Raw genomic sequence first — 20,380 nt, 5'->3', positions numbered from 1 at the left:
TTTATTAACCATTCAGATAAGTTATGCAACAATAAGTGATACTATTGACAAAACTTCTGGATTCCTCCTGCGTCGATTATTGATGACGTTTGGCCAATCAACCTGTTGGCTTCTTCAGAGTTTAATTGAAACTATTGTTGGAGGGGGCGGAGCTAAATGAGAGGCATAGACATCGTCTCAGATGACTGATTGACTGACATATTGGTAAAGACAAGAGTCACGGTTAAGATTATTAGGTTGCTTATAGATTTCCATAGACTCTAGGATTTTTTGTTGGTAAAAGAATTGATTACATGCAAGAATTTTAGTTTGTTCGGTATATTTGTCTTAGTCTTAAGGCTCTTCATGTTCCTTGAGCCTAGTTCATATTTTTCGCCCGGTCTCTCCAATGTATTCTTTGCCGCATATGCATGAATGTTGTGCTCCTGGCATCTCAAATGGAATTTTGTCTTTGACGGATGGAAGATATTGGACAATAGATCGAGGGGGTAATCCTGAAGAGACATGAAGGGTGGCAGACTTTTTCACCGAGTCTGATAGAGAAGAAGCCTTAATAACGTGGGATGACGTGGGATCTTTCTTAAGTTGACGATATGATCTATTTGTAAGAATATCTTGCATCTTTTTTTTAAGCTCCAAAGAAGGTAACAGTCGAAAGAGCAGCAAGTTGGATTTATCAACAATCAACGCAGAAGTTTTGTAAATAGTATTACCATAGCCTGTGGAAGTTTCTTTGAAAAAATGAATATTATTAGTGTTATAAAAGGCATTGTGGGTAAAATAGCCATTCATTTTTATTTTTAATTGCTTTAAAGGTCGGTGTTTAAGATAAAATGGGGGCAATAAGAAGATGTGCTGAATACTGAAGCAAAAACTCCAGACTATTCTTGTTTAACTGTTTTATTCTATCACACTTACTTGATTCCCTGCTGGGAAAATGCTCCGATATATTTATTAAACAGAATCCAAAAGCAAAGCTCTTAAAACTGTTTTTCTTCTAAATTATTATATACCAAACGAAGAAGTTTACCAGAGAACATCTTTATGGGACATACAGAAGTTGAATATTTGAGCAAAAAATTGTCTACTGCATTCAAAAAGGAACGCTTAAATCATATCTAACTGCCCAAGGGGTAGAACCGCAAAACTCTTCACCAGACTTTGAATAGGCTATCAGAAAATGTTACAAATGGTGCAAACATAAATAGGTTATGCTAGAACCTCAAAGTGAAATATTACTGCTTATTATTTATTTATAAAATCATAAATAAATAAATTGACTTGATTGATTGGATAGTATTGGTCAGTTAGCTAATCGCTTATTACCATAAGGCCTGGTCGGTAGGGCGTGTCTATAATCGTCGTAGTCATAGTTTGGAGGACCATTATGACCTCCACCGTAACTCCCACCATGACCATAATTGCCATAGGGGAGATAATTATGATCCGGCCTTTGCCTGCAGTTCGCAATGGCCGCGTTTCTATCCCTCGAGTAATAATCGTAATCGGGATCTACGATCACTTCGTGGATGACGTCAATTCGCGATAAAGGCAGGTCCAAAATTTCGCAATCTCCTTTTCCACGGCCAGTGGGGTCTAGTCTAGGCAAATAGAGAAAAATGGATGAAGTACAAATAGTTTAATCTTTACGGGATAAAAAAGTTGTAACAAAATAATTATGTATGAAATTCCTTTCTTAGGCGGAACGGGGATTAAAATAATACCTAATTTGGATTTTAACCTCCGAGGACGGATAAAATGTAAAGTCTGCTCATAGATATAAGAAAGCGACTAACTGATACGAATTAAGGAAAGACCCGGGCAATCTGTAAGAATGAAATATGGCCGAACAGGGCCGTACTTTGCTTAGAATTTAATTATTTGGGGTTTTGTTAGGAAAGATACTAAACAATATTTATTTATTTATTTATGTATTTATGTTTAAAAATAAAATAAAATTACAAATAATTTTTATTACCTAATTAAATTAGGTACTTAAAATTATTCACATAATATAACAGTATCTCTATCGCTATCATCGCCTGTTCTAATTATTATTTGTTCTATATTATTTGCAATATGGATATACGATTGTTCTGCTTTTTCTTAGGACGAATGATTTCAGTTGGTGCCAAACATATTCAATGGGATTAAATATACAGTGATAAGGTGGAAGTCTTAAAACTGCATGCCCTAGATTTTTTGCATAATTATCCCAGACGTATGCCTTTTGTAGGTTCTAGCTTTGTAGAACCTCAATTAATTGCTTTTTGGTATAATCGTCGTGAAAATAAATGTCAATATTATACATGTAATTTGGGATTGTTGCTTTTGTGTCACATGAGGAAGGGGTTTTAGTCAACTGTCTACTGTGATAACTTCATTGTCCATTACAATGACGCTATTATAAGAAATGTTTGGAACTAGTTCGTTTTTAAACCAACTTTCAAATAAATCAGCGGTGGTGTCTTCATGGTAATTAAGAGAAGAATCTTTAATATTTTTCGCAGACAGAGAAAGTCCATTTGGAATCCAACCATCTTTAGAGCCAGCATGCAAAATAGTTATTCTTTTACCTCTTTTTGATGGCGCGTTTGTTTTACACTTATCAGTTAAGTCCACCCAACCCTTCTCCGGGGTATCATAAGTGTCGAACCAGGTTTCATCCAAGTACCAAGTAAATTTGCCTTTGTTGTTTTTGTTGTTTCTGTAAATCCTACTTTTTTCTAAATATTCCAGTCGCCATTTCCGAATTCTAAAAGATTCCATTAAAACTTGCCTTTTGTCAATTTTTTAAAATCTAAAACTCATGTGTTGAATACACTTCCATAAGGTAGTTCTGCCACATTTAACACCAGTTTCATTTTTTTCAAGCTTCCTAATTAAGATATCTAATGTAGGCACGCTTCGTTCCTCGTATAACTGGTAAATTTTTCGCCATTTATATCTTGATCACTTTCATCTATACTCGAGAAGCATCGCTTCTTTTTTTCCTAGCTGAAATGGTATTATTCACAATTTTCCACAATCTTATTGTATTGTATGTTAATGACCACCCTTGGATAATCCCATTCAAAAGCAATTGGTCACTTTCTTAAATCTATGCACAGACCATACTTCTATGCTTAGCCACTATCATACGGGATCCCCCGTGGTCAATGGCGATCCCGTATGCAATGTGCAGTGTTGCCGCTTGTTTGGAAAAATAGTCTCAAAATCGATTTTTAAAATAGGCCAACCAAAATATTGTTCCACTTTTCTTTTTTTTATTTTCTGATTTTCTAATTCGTTCTGTAATTTAGTTATAGTTAAGTCAAGAAAGTTTAAAGAGTTATCTAGTTCCGTCTCTATAGTAAATTTTGTAATGTTATGTATACAGTTCATATAATTCAAAAACGACTGTAGTTGTCGTTCCGTTCCAGTAACACAAACAATAACATCATTTATGCATTTATACCACCAAACAAAACTTGTACTCTGCAAGTATCGGGTTAAATGTTTTTTTTTATAATTAATCCTTTTTTTATAATTAATCCTTTTGTTTTATGATGGGGTTAACTTGTCTCTGCTATTAAATATATTTTGGACGTCAAAAGAAACTAGAATCGCATTAGGAGCAATCTTAATGTCTTTAACCTTGTTGACTAGTTGTGTTACCAAACTACAGGCTTAATTGATATATCCTGTTTATGTAATTTAATTAAAGAAAATAATTTTTGCAGGTTGTAAATTAACACTTATTAGTTGGTACTTTTCTTTGTCATTAAAAAGTGCTGAATCAGTAATTACAGTTTTGATTTGTTTTTGATATAACTCGGTGGGATCATATTGTATACTTTATTATAAGTCTTGTTTAAGAAACTATTTGGTATTTGTAAACATAATCCCTCACACACGGACCAAGTAACACATAATAACTGAAATCACCCTCCCACATACAAAATGGTTGACTTTTATTCTTTTATCTACCACTTTGCAGACAATTTTGAAAAGGAATTAACAAAGAAAATTTCGAGACATCTACCTAAATTTGGTCTCAAGATGCTTAAAAAACTCAGGATTCTACAAGTTGAAATATGGATCATGTCCCAAAATTTATATCGAATAAACAGGTAGAACATTTAAGAAAAGTATTAACGGACGTAAAAGAGCGTATAAAAATAACAGTTCGGATTCTAACTATGCCATTCGTTTAAATTCAGGAATGTGATAATTTAGGTAAGGAATCAAATAGCACAAAAATCTTTTACTTAATCACTAACACTGGTTGGCAATGAAATCCTCCTTGAAAAATATGATAAATATAATGATTCAAACGTTTTGAATCTATCCCCGTTGGCCGATTTTTTCTATCACGTCTAGATTTTCGATATAATTTTTTTTTTATATTTCACAATTTTGTTTTTTTTTTCAATTTTTTGATTCGTCAACGTTACAAAAAGTAAATATTCATACAAAATGAGTTTCAGAGAGTTGTAAGAGAAAGGAGGGAAGTGCCGAAGTTGATTTTTATGGTAGTGCATGCGCAGTATTCATTGTGACACTACAACAGTTCAGTGAAAACTTTAAATCAAATATTTTGGTAAGTTTTGCATAAAGTTCATGTTCTCTACATTGGATTTAAGCATTTGATGTGTAGTTTGAGTATTTTTTTTAAGTAGAGTCAATAAACATAAAATAGAATTTTATGTGATTTTAGGTTACAAAATGCCACGGACTTGTAAAAAAATTCCTCAGATTGATTTTGCTACATACATACTAAAAACACAGCGACATGTCATGACCGATCTGGTTAAAACAGCTTATAAGCTTTATTTTGGATTTTCTATCGATGAGCGAGATAAAAGTTGGTTGTCAAAAGTATGCTGCAATAGCTGCTCAAGAACGTTGAGAGGTTGGCTTGAAGAAAGTCACAAATCCATGCCGTTTTCAATGCCAATGATTTGGAGTGAGCCTTAAAATCATGAGAATGATTGTTATTTCTGCATGACATCTACATGAGGATTCTCGAAAAAAAATAGAAATAAGATTGTTTATCCGAACGTCCTATCTGCAAAGAGACCAATTCCTCGTGATAAAGACACTCCACCTCCAGTTCCACCAGTTAATCAGGAGGCTGAAAATAAAAATATTTCAGGTCTACAATCTCAATCGAGTTTTCTTTCTGGTAGGACATCTTCATCTTCATACACTTTATCTGGATCTTCATGTCCATCTACAGAACCTCATTTACTTGAACAAGGCGACTTAAATGATCTTGTTAGAGGTTTGGGACTTTCAAAATCTAAGGCACAGTTACTCGGATCAAGGTTAAAACAGTGGAATCTATTGGCTAAAAGTACCAGAGTTTTATATTTTCGTACGAGGCAAGAAAGTTTTACAAGTTACTTCTCCAAAGAAGATGATTTGGTATATTGTAATGATGCTGCAGGGCTTCTTCATAAACTAATTTTTCCAGAAGATTCTAGTGAATGGAGACTTTTTATTGATGCTGCAAAAATAAGCTTGAAAGCCGTTCTACTTCATAATGGTAATAAATACCCACCTGTCCCCATTGCACATGCTACAAGCATGAAAGAAAATTTTGCACATCTTGAGTTACTACTTGACAAAATTAAATATTCTCATTACCTATGGAATATTTGTGCTGATTTAAAAGTTGTCGCTATACTGACTGGACTACAAGGAGGATACACAAAATTATGCTGTTTTCTTTGTGAGTGGGATAGCCGCGCAAGAGACAAACATTACAAAGTAAAAACCTGGCCATCAAGAAAAAGTTTGACTCCTGGACTTAAAAATGTTTCTCATAAACCGTTAGTGCCATGCGAGAAAATTTTTCTGCCACCCCTTCACATAAAGTTGGAACTCATAAAAAACTTTGTGAAAACTATGAATAAAGATGGCGCAGGTTTTGAATACTTAAAAACAAAATTTCCTCGAATCAGTGACGCGAAATTGAAGGAAGGAATTTTTGTAGGTCCGCAGATACGTGAGCTCATGAAGGATGAGGTTTTTGATTCGAAGTTGAGCAAAGCAGAAAAAAGAAATCATTCGGGAGCTACTTTCTGCTCATTAAGCTTTAGGATGCAATATGTCACTCAAGATCCATTTTTTAGACTCGCATTTAGATTTCTTTCCTGAAAATCTTGGAGCTGTATCAGATGAGCATGGTAAAAGGTTTCATCAGGATATAATGCAAATTGAAAAATGCTACAATGGAAAATGGTCAGCAGCAATGTTTGCTGATTTGTGTTGGTCAATTCACCGAGAAACTCCAATGGAATTTATGAAGAGGAAGAAAACTACTAAATAATTTGAATTCTATCACTCCATAATGAAATAACTGACGATATTTATTAGTTTTGTTAATAGAATTTAGGATTTTTTACTGTTAAACTCAATCCGCCACATTTTTTTATTTTCTTATAATAATTTATACTTTAATAATACTGTTTTTTGATGAAATAAATATTAAATTAAAAACCTACGTGTGGTACTTATTTGTATATCAGATTCCGTGTTTAGAGCATAAAATAAGATGAATTCATGCATTAAAACAAGGAGAGAAAATTTTTTTTTGCAGACCAGTGTAATTAGATTGAATTTGATATCCCTTGTTAAATTTAAATTAATTTATAACCCTACAACTACGGGCTGCGGGCTCTGGAGGGAGGGAACCCTCAATCGGGATCCGTACGACATTTTAGAGGGCTGTCGCGGGGATCGCGGGGTCATGGGCATGCCGAGTGACGTCATGATCCCCGAGATGACCTTCTTTGATAAATTGACCTTTCTCTTTCCATCAAGGGAAGATTGGAGAGAGAGCAGAGTCGGCTCCTGGGATGGACTTGTCTGGTACACGGACGGGTCCAGAATGGGAGATCTGGCCGGAGCTGGAGCGTACTGCGAGACAACGGGATCAAGCTTGTCGGTCCCTCTGGGCCAGTACTGCACTGTGTTTCAGGCGGAAATTTTCGCTTTATTGATGGCGGCCAGAGAGGTGCTTCGGCTCAACTACGGAAGCAGGAGAGTCTTCTTCTGCTCGGATAGTAGGGCTGCACTCATGGCGCTGAAGTCAGTGCGTACGCGCTCCTTGTTGATAAAGGAGTGCAAAGGGGTACTGAGGAGGGTGGCTGAGGAGAGAAAGGTCACGTCGGTCTGGGTTCCGGGTCACACCGGTGTCCGGGGCAATGAGGCAGCAGACGCCTTAGCCAGGGAGGGCTCCTCGCATAGGCATATAGGGCCAGAGCCCCGCTTGGGGATCGCCCCGTGTGTGAGGCGGGGAGCTCTCGAAGCCTGGGCGAGAGACCGGGCCGCGGGGGGCTGGAGAGTTGCTCCGGGAATGAGGCAGGCGAGGCTTATGATGGATGGGCCCGCCCTTCCTCGGACCAGGGAGCTGCTTAGACTGACCAGGAGGGAGTGTAGAGCACTAACAGGGGCCTACACAGGACATTGCAGGCTTAGGAGGCATCTCTGCTTGCTAGGCATTGGACACGACCCGGAGTGTAGGTGGTGCATGGAAGGGGAGGAGACCCCGTATCATCTGCTCACCGAGTGCCCTGCCTTGACATGGGCATGATTGGGAGTCTTCGGAACGGCCCTGATCGATCCGGACTCAGTGCACGGTATTGGGCTAAAGGATTTGCTGACCTTCTACAGGAGGGGCGGCATTCTGGACGCCCTCTAGAGCGGCCTGGGGGCACAACGGGCCCATCTGGTGGCCTAAGTGCTTGGACGCCCGCGAGGGCGCCCCCCTTTAATACCAATACCAATACCAATAACCCTACAACTATAATTAAGAGTAGATTTGATAAAGGTACGGCGGTGCCGAAACAGCTGTAACAAAACCATAAATAACCAAGAAAATCTGAACATATTTCTTGTTTTAATTTAATTGTTTTAAATTGATTTTCATTAAGTAAAAGCCACTTCAATAAATTCAATCAACTTAAATTCTTATTTTTGGATTGGGGGTCTGTTTATTACGAAATATTGTGAAAAATATTTAAAGCCGCTTTCAATTCATATTCCTGTATATATTTATACATATATTTCTATTGGTTGAATTGTCCAGATATTTTGCATATAGAATGAAAAATTGTGTCAAGGTTTAATGACACAATGATTCAAAAAATATGCATATACCTATGCGGCAACTGCAATGCTAATTTGAATCGCTGAACTTGAAAAAATGACTAATTGGACCGGCACATACAATAAGTGCGGACATGACAAATTTGTTCAATTGCTAAAGCGTAAGCTCATCGTTTATATGAATCGACGTTTTAAATGGATTCAAATTCAAATATTTATCGAAGTCATCGCTAAAAAAATGGTAAATTTTATTGATTATTTCCCATCATCATACCTGTAGTTGAATCCTTCGCATGTGAAACGCTTTTCCTCCGCACATTCCCGCTGACATTGTTCAGCTGTTTCGCATGTCATGTATTTTCTGACCAGTCCTCGTACTACTCGTTTACCTGCTAGAGTTCTTCGAAAACAAGCTACAAAAACAGTAAAACTACTATAATACCAATAGAAATGACTTCCAGTATGGCAAAAGTAATGATGCCTAGGTCCCACCTAATCCAAATCACAGATAATTATTATTTCTAAATTTCAAAGGGAAAGAACACGTGTTGAGTGATCTTAAAGATTTCCAAGTCTTTTTTGGATTTTTTTCTCCACAAATAGTCTATAAATAGTCCCGCGTCTCCCTTCGTACCTCAGACACAGTGAAATTTCTTAAACGTTTATAGTTCTCCCAATCATTGGGCAAACGAGTTCTTTTAAAATCCTGCAAAACGCAGTTTCTCTGTTTCATATAGAGCTTAACATTGAGTGTAAGCCAAGGGGCTCGTTGCTTGTTAAATCCGATAGCAGGAAATTGTTAAGAAGTGCAATCTTAGTATCAACACTCACTCAATCACTGAGTTAAATAGAGATCTTGTAAGAATAAATTAATATTAAAATTAGCATAGTCCCTGTGAGACATAATAATAATAATAATAATAACTTTTGACTGTAAACGAGAATTTTCTATTTTTAAACAACAGTAAACTAGACAGTGATCAGAAACTTCACCCGCTGATGTAACTTCGGTACTAGCAAACATCGATTCATTAATCAAGAAAACAGGATCCAATAAAGAAACAGTTGATGGTAAAGTGGTAATTTTCAAATAGTTTAGTTAGAGGATTAGTGAGGTTCAATAAATTAATATTGAAATCACCCAAACAAATTATTTCATCTGTAGCCGGATAAATGTTAGAAAAAATATTATCAAAGTCGCTTTTGCAAAATCACTTAAATGGATCTATATTAAAAATTCCCAATTTTAGTTTTCATGTGTAAAAACCACAGACCTGTTTTTCTACAGAAAAATGGAAAAGTTCATTTTTTTCAAAAACTACTCAGAATTTCGTATGTTATGTAATGACAAAAAAATACTTTTGAATCAGGCGAGTAATTAGGATTTTTAGGAATATTCACAGCAATCACAACGGAACAGCATACATAGAAAAATACTACAAATAAAATATATGCCAAGGTTCAAAGAGTTTTTGTATTTAACTTTTTTTTCTCAGTATCGTACTTATTGAGATAAGGTATAGGCATTTTAAATTAACGACCAAGTACACGCTAATAACATAATATGTTTAAATCATTTTTAAATGGAGTTAAAGAGAAAATCAATATTACTTCCTGACTTATTTAACTAAGTATGATTTAATGGTTTAATAACAGGGTTTCCAAATATTTTTAATAAAGATCATTTTCTATTTTAAAATTTACTTAAGAAACTTTTGGTTCAACAATCATTCAATTTCCCTTGCAATACTATCAATTGAAAAGATTTAATAAAAAATAATAATTGTTGGCAAACCATTAAATTACCAACCGAAAAATTGGTATTCTTCATATATTTTTATCTTGTTGACTTTTGATATAATTATACATTTTGAATCAAAAATTTAGAACCTACTTTTCAGTTCAATTTATAAAACAGGTTTACATTTTATTTTTTTAAATAAAAGATATTAAAAGATTTTTACCATACTCGTTTGCACGACAATACACAGAAATTTGTGTAATATGGGCTTATTTCTCTTATATCAATGGTAGACGTCAGCAAATCTGAATATTTAAAAAATATAGAGCCCTGCTCGCTCACTTTGGTGCCAGAATTTTTGATAATTACGCTGATCCATCATCATACGTTAGAAAGAAAGAAGGACCTTAGAAACCATTTTAAAGAAAAATCAAATTGTTCGTTGCCATTTGGTGAGAATTTCACTTTGCGTGTGTTGTTTATTTGTGGGCAGGCAATTATTCTAATCGTCGTGACACGTTAATGGTATTACGTAAGTAATTGTGAATATCTAGTTATATTATCGCAAAAAATAGTATTTAAACACGTAAGTAATTTTGCAAACGTTCTCGCGACCAAATTGATCACGCTATACCATTACGACCTAACAGGTTTTCGTCGCATTTACTCGTTTATATAGTTGATGGATTTTTGAAATATGAAAATTTGAATTTGAAAAATTGAAATTTTTGAAATATTATTTTTCAAAAAGTATCGTAATCAAAATCACCAAGCACTCTGAGCAATGTTGTTAGTTCCAAAGGAGACGTGTCTAATAAATTTCGCCATAAACTTTTATTTCATGACAACACAATCAGTCAGTATGCGAAAAAGTGGTTTAATAAAATGATTTACTATGTGTTTATGTTTTTGTAATCCATTATAATAATAATAATCAGATACAATACTGCAATTGCACATGTTTAGCAACTTATTTATAACATCATATGAAAGCAATCTGTGAAAATATAACTTTTTTGCTATTTTGTTGACTTTATTTGAAAAAATACGTTATTCAAACATGCAGCAAATATTAGGTAGGGCGTATGATTTTTGATCATCAGTAGTGGCGAAATTTTTACAGTGTGTTCGACGGATAAAAATAAGGAAATACGTTCGTGTGAACTTATGTCCCAAAATGCTTCATTTCGAAGACACAGAGTCCTGAAATATTGCGAAGAAATTGTTTTTTCCTATTTAAAAAGAAAACTCTTCAAGATTTCGCTTTTAAACTTTGTAAGGCTTGTTGCCGCGTAAAAACGAATGAAATGAAATCCGCGAAATATTTGTAAAATCGTAACGTATTTCCTTTAAATTTTCATCACTTTTCATTAACAAAAGCAAATTAAAATCATAATCAACTAAAAATTTAAAAGAAAATCGCCAATATGTAATTATTAAATAAATGTTTTAAGATAATTGTAGATTCACGTTTATATCCTAAAAATATCACGCTGATGAACCCACTGATTACAGTTTTACCTCAAATTTTGAAAATTATTTTGCTTTGTTGCTATATCAGATTGACGTTGAGACACCCTGATTCTGATCTAATTATTATGTGATGTATGTAAGGAAATATAAACAATATACTCATAAAAATGCTCTTTTATTTATTTAGTAAAAGTAACAGTAAATAAGTTTTCTCAATCTGAAGAAAAAATAATTTTAAGAAAAATGTTTTAAAAATAAAATTATGTTCATTTAAAATTTTTTATTAATTTATTTGTTAATTTATTCAGCTATTAAATAATTAATTTGATTTTAATACTGATACTGAGACAATTCATGTTTTTTTTTAGAAAAATGTTTTAGAACAGCCCATTCTTTTATGTATTTTTATTTTTATTAATTTGTAAGTTATTAATTATTTTTCAAAATCAATAAAATTCGTAAAAGTTATTTCAAAATCGATTAAGTTTTTGTGAAATCTTTAAAGTCCCATATCAAAAATAACAATCAATTGCAGAATTTTGTTTTTAGTGTAGTTAGTTTTGGTTAATTTACTTATTTATTATTTTATAAACGTTTTTGAAATCAGAAAAAAATTAATATTGAAGTGTCCAAATTTTATTTTTTTTTAGCTTTTTTGTTTTATTAGAAATTTACGAAATTTCTGCATAGCCTCTAGCTTCAGAAAACGATAATAACGCCTAACCCAGATTCAGTTTCTTGTTGAAAAACAATTTTTAATATCATCTATTGACTGAATGATTTGTTTTATTTTAATAGCACGCCGTAATTAAAATTAAACATAAAATAATATAAAATTTACCTTTGGCATCCTCAACGATAATGACTGATCCGATGACATTAGCGAGAACGCTGATCGCAATTACAAAGTTGTATTTCACGGGCAAAATTTTCATTTTTTTTTTGTTGCTAAAATTCGATAAACCGTCAGCACACACGAAACGTATCATCCATATTTTCGACTATTTCGAATTTTAAGCTTAACCCGTTCCATTATACTACTCGCGAGCTGCCAGACCAAGACTGCTTTTGATATGGCAACGTCTTAATGAAAATGACGCTGGTTCTCAGGAACCCAATTTGCATACAAAAACAGACGTTATAGCGCAATTTTACGTAACAGATTAATCCAAGTAAAGATTTAAGGTTATGCCAAGATCAGTTAAGACAATGTTCATTAGGAAAACTAAGGTATACGGGGTGTTTTTTTAATACGCGGCCAAACTTCAATAGGTGATACTTTCAGTGACTTTAAGGCAAGACATACGTCCCGAAATGCTTTGTTTTCAACATAGATGGTGACTAAACTTATCTTTATCAAAGATTTAGATTAATCTGAAGATTTTGTTGAAATTAGACGGTGAAATTAGTGATAGTAAAAGGCTAGTTCAGCTTCAGTTAGATTAAAATTATTAATTCTAGTCGATTCCTTAACTAGGAGCTTATTTTGACTAGAATAAACTTGGAATTTAAATTTAAAACTTGCTCCCCTCATCTATTGGACAATAAATAAGGCATTTGCAGTGACCAGTAGCTAATACAACTAAAATTAGAAATTTGCAAATATAAAATAAATAAGTCATTAATTCCAGAAACAAAAAATTTCGACGGATTTTTCATTTTTGCAATTTTTGATCTGTCTTCTCCTTTTTCTATTCATTAAGGTATTTGTGACTGGTGTTTATACATGGTGAGTCGAAGATATCGGGGCTTTTATTTGGAAAACTAATAATTTTTACTTATTTTGTTGACGGTATATTTGTCGTGTTAGATTACACATGTACAATTTATTCATGTGTAAACTGCATTTAAGAAAGAATTTAACTGACTATAACAAAAAAAATTAGTCCCCTTTTATTAAAATTTAAACTAATTGTTGTAAAAAATAGAGATAGATTTTGAGTTATATTTTGACACCCATCGATCTATAGAGTTTATTAAAGAGGATAGACAAGAATTTTCTATACAAAAGTTATATGATTTTGTCTCTATTATCTTCTGAAATGAATACAAAATTAACAACAACATTTGGTTTCAAATAACTCGAATTTATTACAGAAAAATAGAATTTAAAAATCAACATCAACATTGCCTTGGAACAAAGCGTTATGTATCAGTATATTATGCAACAAGTGTGTTAAACGGCATTTAAGTCACGAGTTTATTTGACACGAGCGGAGCGAGTCTATAATAAACGAGTGACTTAAAAAGTTAACCAAATGGGTTGCATACTATACTTTTTCTACGACCGTTAGTTTTTGGTTAGTCAATTTTTGTAAAACAATACGAATACATTCACTGACAGGACCGTCAAAATTGGCAAACGTCAAAATTCAAGCCGTAAGTTAAAATATCCGAAAACATCCGATTGCTCCTAATCCCGTGCGGTAATATCCCGGAAATGTCCGATCGTGAGACAAGAAATTCAGGTGGTAAAGTGACGCTTCCCGCAATGGTTTCTGTTAAGTAAAAAGATTTTTTTTTCAATTCTTTGTCTCAAAAAATATTTATATTTTCCGATCTATCGTAATATATTTTATTTTGCTGAATAAGTTTCTAGCAAGTTTTCTACTTCATTTTGAAGCAAGTGCAAATACCAGTTAGCTGTTAAAGTCCCTTTCAAAATTACTGGTCCAATAGTTTTATCGGAAAATATGCCGCAAATAATGCTAATAATAGTTGCTTCATCAGCAAAAATAATTTTGTTCGAAAAATCCCTATCATGAAAGATTTTCTAGAAAATTAACGCAAACCATTAGTTTTAGAATTAAATTTACCTTCAAAATAAAACAGCGTGCTTAATACTTCTCGTCTCACAACTTGCGATAGCATTTTCAGTGTGTGAATAAAAACACAAATTATTTCTTATAAACAATCTTTTGTTTTCCAAGGCAGCAATTCTACTTTTGAATTGGATTGGATTTTTATGGAACTTTTGAAATTGGATCAAGAAGGATTTTCAGCTGAAGTAGAGATATACAGGGTGTTCCATAAAAATATACATTGGCGGATCTTATTTGTTTCTATTGGTACTTTTAGAAGAAAGCAGAGAAAAAGTCATACAACTTTTATATATAAAGTTTTTACCTATCCGCTTTAACAAACAGGTGCATGTCAAAATGTATATGAAAACCTTGTATGTCCAGAAGCTTTGGGTCGATAATAGAATTGTCATATTTTATATGTATATTGTTATATTTTAGTAGATTGTACAAGACACTGATTTTTTTTGCTAGCATGTCTTTTTTATTGATGAGATTCAAGATGACAATTAGGCATTTGAAGTTTCAACAAAATATGTGAAAAAGTTCTAGATTTATAAACGAATTTTGCCGATATTTTCACATGGTAATTTGTCATCAACGATTGAACCCATATTTTCTACTCACTCAATGTACAGGGTGAGTCAACTATGAGTAAAGTTTATTATCTCATTGGTTTAAAAAGATATTAGAAAATGGTAAATACAAAAGTTTTGAAGATTTTTAGGACGGTCAATTTAAAATTATTGTAAAATATACAGGGTGGTTCAAAAAAGCGTGACGAATGAAACATACATTTTTTAATTTACTTTTAAATTTTGTTTTGAATAGCCTTGCACTGTTCACAATAAACGAATATATTTTTATCATTTTTAGAATTAATTTTTGAGTTTCGGATCCCTATAATTTTCGGTCTAAATTTGTGCATCATCCTCAAGGACTTGAATTTTACAGAGTTTTACACATTTTAAAATATCAGGAGTATAAATAAGGAAAAGCAGTGAGCCTAAAATTGATCCCTGTGGGACACCGGATAGAATTTCTGCCTTTTCCGAATATTTATCATTCGAAATAATTGATTGGAATCTAAAAGATAAGTATGATATGAGAAGATTAGAAGATTCTATATTGAAGCCTTCGAAAAGTCGAAAAAGGCTAAAACAGAACTCATTTTTTTCCCATCCTTGAAGAATTTCATCCAATACATTAGTCAAAGCTATCGACGTACGGAAGGGATGATAATTGGGTTCATTTATACCAGCTACTTGAAGGATACTGACCTTAGGATTATCTTGAACTTGAAGTAAAATATGTGGGACGTCGATTACGCTGTCGACTGTATGCACGATTTGGAAGTGCAAAGAAAAAATCATTCAGGCTGAAGCGGCAGGCAGTTCTAGTAAAAAAACTAAGAAAGCCAAAATTTGAAGACTTGGATCGGGCAATGTTGCAGTGGTTCCAACAGCAACGTCCTAATAATGTACCACTCTCTGGACCTATGGTAAAACTAAAAAGGATGGCTGGGGAAGTTCAAACAGAGACGACTATGGACAGATAAGCGAAGCCCGTGATGTCGACAGAAACGTCACTAACGATTGGCTGGAGAACACGTGGATAAAACTAGCAGAAAAGTACCCTGCTGGCGACATTTTTAATGCTGACGAAACTGGTATTTTTTACAAAATGACGCCAGATAAGTGGTAGTAGCTGCCAATATAAGTGGGAGGGAAAAAAGAAAGCTAGTCGTGATTGAAAAATCAACTAACCCACGATGTTTTATGAACCACAAGCATTTGCCGGTCAAGGCAAACAAGTCTGTATCGATGACATCGCAAATTTTTAAACAGGAGATACGGAAATGGGAGGAAATTATTTCTTCTCTTAGATAACTGCCTTGCAATATAAAATAATGAATATTTCTCAAGTTCCTAAAACTCTTTATAACAAAAAAAAAGGCATTCCTTCAATTTCACTATATAGAGTTTCGACTGTATTTTAACTTATTGGTAGTATTTCGGTTCACCACACTTTCCGTTTTTCATATTCAAAAGCATCAAACTGTTCCATGAAACACTTCCCCTTGTAAAGCCAATTAATTCAATTTTAGGGAAATCCATACTTGTTTTTTTTTATAATTTACCAATACAAATTTTACATGTTCATTTTGTCATGGCCAACTAATGTAGCAATATCCTTAGACAAAGAGAAGGGTACATTTTAGATAAGTTAAAATAAGTCTCAAAGTATTATACTTATTAAAAGTTGGAAGATCTTTCAGAAAAAATAATAACATATATGGATCCATTTGCCATTTAGGAAAATCTAGATTTTTTAAATTAAAATAATCCAAATACGTCCTTTTAAATTAAGTGTGAAAAATAGTATTTTTTCAGAAAAAATAAATATTTGAAGAACTATTTCAGGTATAAATTATTATTAATAAAGGGGAATTTTAAAAGAACTTGAAAACAAACTTGGGTGTGTTACTTGCAAAAAAATTTACGCATTATTTGTCGCGTATTCTTTAATTTTTGTTTTAAACTGCGCATCCTAACAATATTTATAACTTTTGTATTTATCATTTCCTCATAACTTTTGAGATAATGAACGTGACTCACCCTGTACACTTCCGGTCTTAAAATCACCCGAAGAAACGCCTCTCGTTAATTTAAACACGTGCAGTTAACAAGAAACACCCTGTATACACACACGCGCACACCAATGGCGGCTATATAAGATCGGTACCCAAATTATTGTCCTTCTGGTTGTTCTCACGCGCGTTAACGCGAAATAATTGCCGATAAAATCGCAAAATTTTCGAGATGTTAGATTAGAAAAATTTGCCGCGTGACTGGGAACGAACAAAAACGCTCGTCGCCATATATATCCATTCCGCCAAGGATCCGTGCATTTTTTTTTTCCTAAATAACCCCCGCTTAGTGGTCAACCATAGAGGTGTGTCCGCTTGATGCGTGGGATTTTGCTGAAAGCTTCGATTTAAAATTACCTTTGTCCGTTTGCGCGTTTTTTTTTCCAAAGCTTTTGTGTGCACGGAGAGATGCGAAACGGCCCTATTGTCGATTATGTTAAGTGAGGCACGTCGTATTGACGTTACGCTGATTATACCTGACGTTTCGTAAGTAAGCAAAATACAGGATAGCTCGCTGCAGTATCCTTACAAGTTTACTTTATCGAAAAATTTGAAACGGAAAATGAAAATTATTACCAATATACAAAGTGCCTCAAAAAACTAACTGACCAAAAAAAAATCACGGTAATTTTGAAATTATGCAACACATTATACAACAGTATATTGGGTGTGGTATTTGAAGTATTACAGCTTTGACGATGACGCAATTGGTTGGTAAATTCAAAAAGTTGACTGTTGTGTTTTCATTTTCACACAGGGGATTTTTACAACTATCTGTTCCTATTAAAACGACTTGACTTCAGGAGCAAAATATTTCTGTCGGCAATTTTTCAACGATTTAGCTAAAGCTTTTGTTTTTGTTAACAAGAATAGCATTTGTTGAGGTAAGTGTCAGGGATCATGATTGTCCTAGTATGAAAGGAATTAAAAGCAAAAACAGTAATGTGATAGTAGTGATAGTAACGGATAGTGATTTATATGATTATTGTGTTTTCTCCTTCCAAAGTAATATATCTCATTGATTATTTGTTTTAGAAAAAAAAAGGTTAAATATCTAGGCTAAAAGAAACAATTTACAATTATTGTCAAATATACAACACCCTGTAACTTAAGGCAATAGTAGACACTCTCTTTTATACTCAATCCAATGTTTCAAAGTAATTTTTAAAATGACATCGATTTTCTGAAGATTGTGTTTACCGATGCAGGCTACATTCATCACCATTGTAGATACTAATTCGGAAATAATCCCCACAGGGTTATAAGTTGTAAAGATCAGTGTTCCCCGAAAGTCAATGTCTGAGTTACGAGTTTATTTGGCACGAGCGGAGCGAGTTACATACTATACTTTTTCGATGACCGTTAGTATTCGGGTGCATTATTACAAAACAACACGAATACATTCACTGACACGACCGTCAGAATCGACAATCGTCAAAATTCATCCGATTGTCCCCAAACCCGTGCGGTAATATCCCGGAAATGCCCGAAGTGGTTCGGATCCATGGGAAACTGACGTGGTAAAATGGCACTTTCCGCACCCTAGAATGGCGTATAATTAGGTATTTTACAGATAAGAAAAAGTTCATTCAGTTAAGATTTTAAAGTTGTATTAAAACTTATTTAGAAGTGTACAGGGAAGCTCAAAATAATTTAATTCGTGTTGAAATTCTTCAACTTTTTTTATTATTAATAATAATACATACCTAAACCTAATAGTTTTCCCTCAATATTTGAATCACTCATATTTGTTATTAACATTACTCGACAATGGCGTAAAAGATATACGTAACGGAATATGAATTAGATGCTACAGGGTGTTCAAAATAAACGAATATATCTGGAACATCTTTAATCGAAAACTCTCGATCTCACGATTATTTATTATTCCACACTTTGTCTAAGACTATTGCTATAATATTAGTTGGCAATGACAGAAGTATTAGAACAAACGGCTCTGTGAAGATTAACATGGACAAGAGAATGAACTTGGTTGGAGTCTTAGATTAGACCCGTCCCGAATCCTATTTTACATATTTTCTGCGGATTCTCATAAACACGATCTTTAACATATCCCCACAACAAGAAATCTAGTGGTCTTAAGTCACATGATCCATCCATCAGATCCATCTTGCAGAAACTACAGTTGTTTACAACTTCTTACAGATGTTGAGGTAAATCATGCCGCAAAAAATTTTAAGAGCCTAGATCTATCTGAGTGTTGAATAATAATGGATGTAATGTGTAAAACATTTTTCTGCTTCTTAAATCTTTATTTTGTTTTTTTTTAATTCATTGTCGTTTTATCATGCACAATGAACGTTATAGCAATAGTCTTATACAGAAAGAAGGGTAATTATTGGTAATTATTGGAAAAAAAAATTGAAAAAAAAAATTAAACAATGTATGTTTTATTGTGAATTCTTTATAACGTTTGTATTTACCATTTTCTGAACTTTTGAATCCAATGGGATAACGGACTTTTTCCTATCGTTTCTCACGCTGTATTTACAAAACTGATTATTATAGTTTTTATAGTTTATAGTTATATATAGTTATTTATAGTTTTTTTTTGGAATTTGGAAGATTTATTTGGAGACTTCAATGATCAAGTAGGCCAGAAACTCTTGCTGTGATATTCAAAAAAATCATATAAAATGTACGAAGTATCTCATTTCCGACACTTTTTCAGTAATTAGCAAACAATATTTGAATATGTTATGCCATAACATAACAAGACGACCTAATATTATGCAAGATATCGGTTTAATTGTGCATGAATTTTCATTTAATGACACCTCCGGTTGCAATCATCCCGTCACAGTTAAAAAAAAGAACAGAAACGGGCAAAAAAAACTGAACACTACGAAGGTTAACTCTGATTAAATTGGACAATTATGTTTCTTCGTTTCTGTTTCCTTGAAGCCCCAACTTGACTCACTTAATCGTGTATCGCCGACAGGATGTTCGGATTTTAAGGGACATTATTTAAAAAAATGCAATTACGCCTGAAATTATTTGATATAAGTTTTATTATCAATTTCCATTATCGACGTAATATAGTCTGTCCGTTTTATCCCATTAGATGTGGGAACCAACTCCACCAGTCTTTTAAGCGAATTTTTGAAATTGGAATCGTTGGATTTTTTTTTCTTGGAAGTAAAAGTCCATCTTCCGTAATACAAAAACTAATAATATACGAGGGCTGTCCTAAAACTGGTCTCGAATATTAAAACGTTTTGTATTGATATTTACGCTACGAGACACAATAAGAGCTGAAAAAAAACCTACCGAATGTTTGTTCTTTATGTTTGTTGAGTGACGCAAAAAATCGTAAAATTTATGAGGCGATATATGGGACGTTGCGTCACAATTTAGAGATACACATCTGGGCAGCATTTTGTTACGGCGTTATAAAAGTGACACCTGAAGGCTACCGCACCATACCAATCCTACAACAATGGTCACAAATTGTTGCTAATACGCATAACTAATGTATGCGTATGATTTATGTTGTGGGAAACTTATAACGTCGTCTATTATTTGTAGCTCTCCGCGTGAAAAACATTTGCCAAAGCAAAGGTTTCACCGTTACGAATATGAATGGGTGTGTTTCAG

General features: G+C 33.5%; 1 protein-coding gene across 1 annotated transcript in view; it reads right to left on the bottom strand.

The window, feature by feature from the left end:
* Positions 1-20,380, bottom strand: part of LOC132696335 (uncharacterized) — a 69,301-nt gene that overhangs the window by 18,959 nt on the left and 29,962 nt on the right. Inside the window, exons 7-8 of the mRNA XM_060661100.1 lie at positions 8,372-8,510; positions 1,327-1,601 (exon numbers count right to left, since the gene is read on the bottom strand). Of these exons, the coding sequence (XP_060517083.1) occupies positions 1,327-1,601; positions 8,372-8,510 (414 nt within the window). The remainder of the gene's footprint in view (positions 1-1,326; positions 1,602-8,371; positions 8,511-20,380) is intronic.

This window comes from Cylas formicarius, unplaced genomic scaffold (genome assembly GCF_029955315.1).
Source record: "Cylas formicarius isolate icCylForm1 unplaced genomic scaffold, icCylForm1.1 PGA_scaffold_10__41_contigs__length_53128322, whole genome shotgun sequence".
Taxonomy (NCBI): domain Eukaryota; kingdom Metazoa; phylum Arthropoda; class Insecta; order Coleoptera; family Brentidae; genus Cylas; species Cylas formicarius.
The sequence above is the reverse complement of the archived record's forward strand: the minus strand, read 5'-3'. Positions and strand labels throughout refer to the sequence as shown.